This window comes from Rhinolophus sinicus, chromosome 18, assembly GCF_057876585.1.
Source record: "Rhinolophus sinicus isolate RSI-liver-muscle chromosome 18, RSI-T2T, whole genome shotgun sequence".
In the NCBI taxonomy this organism is placed as follows: Eukaryota; Metazoa; Chordata; class Mammalia; order Chiroptera; family Rhinolophidae; genus Rhinolophus; species Rhinolophus sinicus.
In genome coordinates this window covers 81,455,302-81,463,862 of record NC_142518.1, presented here as the reverse complement: position 1 = coordinate 81,463,862, position 8,561 = coordinate 81,455,302, and the positions used below count along the sequence as shown (strand labels likewise).

General features: G+C 43.7%; 1 protein-coding gene across 1 annotated transcript; it reads right to left on the bottom strand.

Moving 5' to 3' along the window:
* Positions 1 to 423: 423 nt before the first annotated feature.
* On the bottom strand, positions 424 to 8,276 carry PGRMC1 (progesterone receptor membrane component 1). The gene is made up of 3 exons (XM_019717038.3): positions 7,854 to 8,276; positions 4,374 to 4,529; positions 424 to 1,718 (listed from the first exon to the last, which is right to left on the bottom strand). The coding sequence occupies exons 1-3, from the start codon at positions 8,176 to 8,178 to the stop codon at positions 1,615 to 1,617; spliced, it is 585 nt and encodes a 194-aa protein (XP_019572597.1). The 5' UTR covers positions 8,179 to 8,276; the 3' UTR covers positions 424 to 1,614.
* Positions 8,277 to 8,561: the final 285 nt, after the last annotated feature.

Here is an 8,561-nt window from a genome sequence, read left to right as displayed (position 1 = left end):
GTTCAATCTTAGTTGTAGGGGGTGCAGCCCACCATCCCTTGCAAGAGTTGAACGGGCAACCTTGTAGTTGAGAGCCCACCCTCCAACTGAGCCATCTGGCCACCGGGGAGCTGAGTGGCAGCTCACTGACTTCATTCTAATTGCGGGGGTTGCAGCTTGCTGGCCCATGTGGGAATGGAACCGGTAGCTCTGTTGCCCAGTTTGTGTTCTAACCAACTGAGCCACCTGTCCTCCCCAATTCACCATTTCTCAACAAGACACGCTGGTATTTGGTTTGTAGTGTGAGGCATCTGAAGTTTTGGCACTTGTTTCTTTTGGAATACAAAAATCACTCAAAAGTAAAACTCTCAGTATTAAGATAAAGTAAAATGGCTGAAACTGGTTCTTAGATTAAGGTTTTAAAATAAAACCCACCACACTACACTGGGTAAAACCATTTTATTAACTGACCAAAGCACTTCATTTTGTTTTCTGATTTGAGGTAAAACCATGAAACACGGTTCACAAGAAAATACAATGAAAATATTATTCAACTACAAGAGTTTGAAACCTCACTAGTTGTTCATATACTTTTACAAATTCATATAACTGTACAGTCTACTTAAGCTAAGTTTATTGTTAACCAAAAGACCAATATCAAAGACCTAGACACTTGACTACTACCCTTGCAGTGACTATAGTTTTGCAACAACAAAAGACAACTGCTACCTTATGAATATACTTCACTTCTTCAAAAACCACTTGGCTAGTGATGTGTACTGCTTCCTGTCTTCAGGGGTGTCTGTGAAGGTTCTCAGGAGAGCAAACACCAGTTCTACATGACCCTCTCATGTCAGATCGTGTAAAATAACCATTGCCCCACCATGAATATGGCGATTGGGAAGATACTCCTACAATCTTCATGTATTTAGGTTTTTAGGCAAGCCAGTTGATTTTTCCCCAAAGCTTTCTTTTGAATGTTCAGATCTGGTTTTAATCCTTACTACAGGTTACTATGTTAGTGGGGGTGTCTGAGGGTCTGAAGGACAATGATGCTGTCTCAAAACATTTAATGTATTTCTTCCAACTAAGCCCAGCTTTGAAATTTCATTTTGTTACTGGACACCTTTGTTTAATCAATACTAAAGCCTCTGGGATACTGCAGATTTGCTTTAGAGGTAGATAAAACAGAAATCACGCAGCTAAGTCAATTGAGAAATAAGGAATTTGCTCTCTTTCGAGAATATCATGACTAAAAGTTGATCCGTTGTTCTTGGTACTTGAAGGACTTTGCACATTTTACATTTTTATCTGTTTTGGGGAAATACCCAAGTCTTACCTGTCTCTCAGGAAAACAAATTTAAATTCAGCCTGTAATAACTACAAATAGAAGAAAAACTACTAACATTTGTATTACGGCACTGCAGTTCACTTTTCTGGATTTGTGACACAAACATATCATGCATTCTAAGACAGAAGTTAATTTTATCAGGGTCACTAGTGATGTTAATTTAAAAAATTTACAGCAAGTTCAAAACTTTTCTAAATATTGAAATCACCATGTTTTAAAGACAGACTGGAATGTTACAAATGATTCTGCAAAATACAAAAATAGATATGCTTCCACTGAATGCTTTAATCATTTTTCCGAGCATTCTCATCTTTTGGTTCATCCTCATCTGAGTACACAGTGGGCTCCTCCCCGTCCTTCAGCAGTTTGCCCACGTGATGATACTTGACTAGAAGTAGAGAGGAAAACACAAATGGTCATTCTCATGCTTGACAGGAAATCACATTTCATGTTAAAGCATTTGAGGCCTACAATCTACACAGCAATATGTTGGGCTTCTGAGTTTTGATTTTTGCTCCAAAAGATGCATTAGGGCTGATTGTCTGGCTAGGTCTTATTTTTGGGGAAACACGGTAGTGATATCTGACAATGAGTATGCACAAAGTGTCTAGACGAGCTGTGTTTGTGCTTATGTTTAGAAGAGCAGGGGATTGTTATGAGTTAGTGAGAAGGGTTGCAGATCACTTCATAAAAGAAGGATATGCTTTGGAAAATGTGTAGGACTGGGAGGGGGGGATTTCCAGAAAATGAAAACACCACACACACAAAAGCATGCAGGTGAAACTGAATGTATCTGGGGAACAATTAAAGAGCCCAAGTTGGTAGGAGTAGAGTAAGAATAAGGTTGGCTGAGCAGTGTGGGGAAATAAAAAAGATGTGGAAAGCCAGCCTGAGGAGTTTGGACTTATCCTACAGGTGGCAAAGAGCACTGAAGGTTTATGACAAAGGAATGACAAGGTAAAATAGTGCTTTGGCAACGATGGTATCACTGTGGTATTGAGGGCAGATTACAGTAAGCAGGAACAGAGTGACCAGGAGGCTGATAGGCAGATCCACATGTGAAGGAACAAGAGCCAGGAGTAGGGGGGTATCTGTGGGAGTGGAAAGGAAGAATATGAGATAATTTAAAGAACTGAAAACAAGAGTTAATGAAGTGAAAACTGGAGATTACATGGACTGAAACAGGGACTCAGGAGAGGGAGCCACTCTGGAGGGGAACATGACAGAAGATTTAGTACAAGGACTGGAGAAGTGAAGTTAGTATTGGCAAAAAGCAGGTCCCTGGAAACCTTTTAGAAAGTTCAATTGAATTGTGGGTCTTCTAGAAACCATATTGTAGGGAGGAAGGAGGTATAGAGAGGAAATGAAGGAAGCAGTGGATAGAACAACCACTTACTAGATGGTTATTTGACAGTGAGAAGGAAAGAATGATAATAATCTAGTGGATGGAGAGGATAGATAGCAGATGAAATTATTCTCCAACATGAGGAAAAAGTTATATATAATTAAAGGAAGTGGTAAAGGAGGCCGGAGAGCACTGGAGATATTGGGGAAAAGAGTTTTAAGAGAATAAACCAGAATGCAAGACTTGAGATGGGATGGAGCTAGCAAACCACCACCAAAATGGTTTGTATCACTGCGGCCCAGCTACTGCAGGGTTAATCATCTCAGTGTCAGAAGCCAAGAGGGCAGAGCCTTCTCTTTCCCAGTATGGGTGGGAATTAGAGGAGTACCCAACCTGTCTAACCAGGTAACCAGAGTGGCTTTTGTGTGAAATAATCACCAGAAACAATGGGAACTTCCCTATCTGAACATATTATAAAGGTCCCCAAGGGCGCTGGGGACTGTGCAAGACAAATAAAAGCCATGGTGCCTGAGAAACCTGCCTTAAAGGGAATCCACACCAGCCCTGAGTGTAGCTGAAGTTTCACAGCAGTATTTGGGGCTAGCCTTAGTTTAAGCAGGGAAAACCCACATTTTACCCCACCGATGAAGGCAAGCCCTAGAAAATAGAGCTTCGTAAGTTGTAAGTTACAACTCATTGGTTTCATATAGAAGACTATTGTTACAAAGGCATCTTGAGGATGCAAAAAAATGAGGGACTATGTTAGACAGCTGATTATGTTTTTCAACTAAAAAGACTTGCCTCTAGACTTGAAAGCTATAGTCTGCTTAGGATCCAAACTCTAAAGGTAGAGCCATCTCTGCCTAATTATTAACCCAGATCTCTCTCTCTGAAGTAAGTGTTAATTTCAAAGAAAATGGTTGAATTTACCCAAAAGTAATATGTAACTGATTATAGGGAACAGCAAATAGAAAACCACATTTTGAATGAAAAATCTTCCTCAAAGAAATGATCATGGTTTTTATATACTATTTCAAAGCCGGGAAAGATTATCATTCAAATTCTTAGCAATGAAATATTGCTAAAGGGATAAACACTTGGGTTTGACAAAAGCCATTTCCTCAGACTTTGAAATTAACCTCCATTCTTACCCCTAAAGACCTTAGCCCATAGCAGACGGCAGGAAACAAGTGTCTCCTTTTTTTCTCTTTTTAAAAATGCAGATACCATTGTTGCTGGGAAGATTATAAGCATCATTTGTAGATGAAGTCTATAGTTAGGCTCAATTAAATTCAGAGAAGCTGTTCTGTAGAATACAAGTCTCCCATTCTTCAACAAAAACACGGGCTGCTTATAAATGGCAAGTTCTACAAGTAAGGACTTATGAAAACCCTTTTCTGTAGCTAAGATGGCCACTCTCTTTCCCCCTCGCACCAAGCACCAAATCCTAGTGTGGAATCTATGCAAACCTCTCAAATACAAGTTTTCATAGAGGATGAGCTAAAAATTGGTATGCAGTCATGGCAAGTGACTCAGCACTTCTGCAATTACTTCAAGCCATGAACTTGATCTGTCTAAGATTCAGAAGCCAATGAAAGTGCTCCCAAGTTTCAGGCTGTTTGGTAATAACTATTGGACTGCCGTGAATCCCATTACTGGTCAAAATTTGATCTAGACACAATTTTTAAAAATGCTTACAAGTGAACTGAGAGTCCCAGTCACTCAGGGTCTCCTGCTGGGCAGGAGTGAGGTCAGAAAGGTCATCATACTCATCCTTCAGCGCGTCCTTATCCAGGCAAAATGTGGCGAGGCCCCTGGATGCATCTCTTCCCGCAAAGACCCCATACGGCCCCTCTTTTAAAGACAAAACAAAACCAAAGACCAATTCTTTATTAGACAGTCAAGTTCTCTGTTGTTCATGCACAGAAAATGGCTTCCTTACCCATCAACATAGAAAGCCCTCTTTTGGAATACCCAATTCCATTTGGAAAACGTAAGTGATGTTGATACTTTAATCATTATGTAGTGGATAGTAAAAGATCTGTTGTTATTAAACTTTTAAATAACTAAAACTAAATCAAAATGTTATACATTATCATTAATTTCCTGTGATTTTCAAACAGCTAATAAAAAGGCCATAAAACACTATCGCACCCATCTAGGTAATGGGTCCACAGGTCAGAATTCAGTTTTAGGACATTGAACCCAAAGCCTGGCTCTGTTCTGGGCACCTGGGCTACACCAGGGAAAGTTATGGTTTCTTAAGATAATAAACACTAAGATTTTAGTAAATGAGACCATTTCCTTCTAAATGTATTCTAATATGTTTTAATGAGTCAAACATATCGTATAGAGATTTTTGGTTGTGAAACTGTATTAAACATTAACATGTGGCACCTGCAGGAGAAATCATTTTATAAGAGTATCAGAAATCTATCCCCGTTACATAATCTCCACTGTCAATAAAGAGATAGCACAGAGATCAGCTCTATCACTGTTTTTGGTGGCCTTGAAGAAAAGAAGACTAAAAATCCTAAAACTATCATGGGAAATAAAGGCTCAATCAATATCCCAAACTAATTCTATAAAACATTAGAATGCTATTACATATATTATACTGAACTTTTGTCTAAGAGAGCAGTGATTTATTCTGTAGGTACGTAAAGTGGATGTTTATACTTATTTAAATATTGCACAAATACATGAAAAGAATCCAGTGTACTTTAAACAATGTGTGTTTCCCCAAAGGTTGACTGAGTAGCAACCCTGACATTAAAAAGTTTGTAGGTAACCACTATGCCAAGTATGAGAATGGGTCAAGTTTCAATATGGCCTGGTCACCTGCAACCTCAATCCACCAGGCTTTTTTCAAATTAGATTAAATTTAAGATCAACTTTTAAATGTTATCACCAGAATATTCACTAGAATGTAAACTTCATGAGCAGAGATTTGTTTTTTGTTGTTGTTCACTGCCATAGCCCCAGCACCTACAAAAGTGCCACGCATAGAATAGACACTCAAATGTATAATTCTTAGGAATCCTTTGTAACATGAAGTATCCTTTCCACGTGATGTCATATATTCAGGGTATCACGGGATGATAGTGCAGGGGAGAGACTAAGAGTGGGACATCCTTATGATTTTAAAGAGGGACAACTACTGTTTCCCCGAAAATAAGACCTAGCCGAACCATCAGCTCTAATGTGTCCTTTGGAGCAAAAATTAATATAAGACCCGGTATATTATATTATATTGTATTATATTCCCGGTCTTATTTCATTAATATAAGACCAAGTCTTATACTAATTTTTGCTCCAAAAGAAACATTAGAACTGATGGTCCGGCTAGGTCTTATTTTTGGGGAAACACGGTAAGGTCCACAGAGAACAATGCTTTGCACTGGGTCACACAGCTAGTCAATGATCCAACAAGGGCTAGAACCCAGGTTGCCTGACTCCCAGTTTTGGTGCTGTACACAGGCCTACATTCCTCTCAATGACTTTGCAAACTACAATCATATGACGATGCCCAATGCATGTGTTTTGACAACTTTATGATGTAGCTCAGTAATAACAGGTATTTACATGATTATGTTTATTGATAATGCCTCTAGGTGTGCCGCTGTGACAATACAGGTATGGTTTTTAAATTATTTTGAGTTACATATCTGCATTAAGTAGGTCTTCTAAATGATCCACAAGGAAAAACTGCTAAGTGGGAGAGTTCCTTAAGAATTTTAACATCTGATTTTGATGAGTCAGACTGGGAGAGTAAGACAAAGCAGAAGTGGAAATGGCCAGATTGCTGCCTTCTATACTCTTCCAGAGCAGCAGGGAAGAGAACACTGTCAATGTGGACACATTCCCTGAGTTCCCTGATTTTAGAAGAGTCCATATTGGAGGAGTTAAAATAAAATGTCTTCCACCTCCTCTGCAAATACTCTTTAAAGCAGGACTTTCCAAACCTGGCTGCAATGGCCTGGGGAAGCATGTTAAAAGTGTAGATTCCAGGTTATCTCCCCTAGAGACTCTTCCGTTGTTACGGTGATTAGGTCAGAATCAGTATGTTAACTCATTTGCATCAGGTGATTCTGATCCGACCAGGCTTAAATAAAAAGCCACATCACTAAGGCCCCTTCAAGCCTGCCTCCTCCAACAGCTCAGAAGTCATCCATCCACCCCTCATTTCCCTTTTGGCTGGCTTATCCTGAATCTCCACACCCAGCAGACTTCAGAGCCCTACCCCTTTTGTTTCTCAGGATCCTCCCACTTCTCCCTCCCTCCATTTTAATTTTTATTTTTTTGGCCTCTAGTCCTTTCTCTCCTGATGTAGTCTAAAATACTATATTACCTCGTCATGTTGCTACATTCCCATTGTCCACCACATCCAGCCTTTATTCCTCCTTCAACCAGCTCCCTTCCTCCTACGGAACCTCCCTTGTTCAACTTCCATCTTTTCCCAGTCCGCCACACACAGCGCCGCACACACATGCCACACACATACCTGACACATGCCACATTCCAAGCACGCGCGCACGCACACACTGCCTGACAAGCCACATACACTGACAATGCACACAGAGCGCACACTCACATGATTCACCCCCACGCACGATGCGTCTACCTGCTGGTAATCCCATCTCCCTTTCCTTCTCCCACACCCTCACATTCGACCAAAGCTACTCCTGGCGTCATCGGCCTTCACGTCCTCTCCAAGGCTGGACCTCCCTCCTCCAGCCCTCCACCCATGCCTCCCTCAAGACATCCACATTTCCTTTCTTCAGCCCAACACCGCCCCCTCCTTTCAGGCAACCTCAAACCTAATACCTTCGAAACTCCCCAACACTGCGTTCTGCTGTGCCCCCTAAACGTTTCCAGCCTCGCGATTTCATCCACCCACCCCGGCTTAAGGGCATCAGACTCTCCACCCCTTATTCCCGCGCTAGCGGCGCGAGGCTGGGAATCTGCGTCCCCCACTGGCCCGCAGCCCTTCTAGAGCGTCCCTTGCCCCCCGCCCGCCGTGGGAGCCGTCGGGCCATCACCGCCTGCCCGCCCTCACTGGCTCGTCGCCATTCTTCCCCCCGGGGGTGCTCTGCTCCCCCCCTTAACCCTCCCGGATCTTGCCCCGTGCCGGGGCCCCTTCCTTTGTCTCCGCGTCCCCAGGGCGGGCCGCCGTACCGGGCCCGTAGAACTTGCGACCTTTGGTCACATCGAACACCTTGCCGTTGATGGCCATGAGTATGCGCGGGTCCTGGACGCCGTCAAAGCGCCGCAGCTCGGCAGGGGTGAAGTCGCGCCGCTTAAGGCGGGGCAGCGGGGGCGGCTCATCGTCGTCGCTGTCGCTGCTGGCTGCCGGCTGGTCCCCGCGCACGATCTTGTAAAGCAGGAAGATGCAGAGGCCGAGCAGCAGCAGGTTGAGCGGCGACATGAAAATCTCGTTCAGCAGCCCGCCCTCCAGCTCGTTCGGGTCAGCGCCCGTCGCCACCACATCCTCGGCAGCCATGATCACTGGAGCAAAGGTTGGAGCTGGGTGGGGAGGGCTCCGGAACTCGCTGCTTTCTCCTCCCTCTCCGAGAGCTAGTGGCGCCTGAGGATCTGCGGACAAGGACTAGTCAGGGGAGGAGGCGGGGGAAAATGGGCGGAGCCTCCAGCCCCTCCTCTCCCGAAGCCGCTGTTGCGCGCGGCCCGGCTGAGTCCCGCCCCGCTCAACCCTGGGCCCCCATCTTCCTGTGGATCGTAGCTCCCTTCCCCCAGCCGGATCCGGCCTTCCAGCCAGAGAGATCGCTGAGTCCACCCCTCCGTTCCACCTGCTTGTCCCAGGTCCCCACTAGACGTAATCCTCACGCCAACTGGCTCGCGGCGACGCAGGGCGTAGCCCTCCTCCGC

Coding starts and splice junctions, on each gene's coding strand:
- PGRMC1 (XM_019717038.3), bottom strand. CDS start 8,178: ATGGCTGCCGAGGATGTGGTGGCGACGGGCGCTGACCCGAACGAGCTG. Junction 4,530..7,853: donor TCGCAAGTTCTACGGGCCCG/GTACGGCGGCCC, acceptor TGTCTTTAAAAG/AGGGGCCGTATGGGGTCTTT. Junction 1,719..4,373: donor CTGGGACTCTCAGTTCACTT/GTAAGCATTTTT, acceptor CTCTACTTCTAG/TCAAGTATCATCACGTGGGC.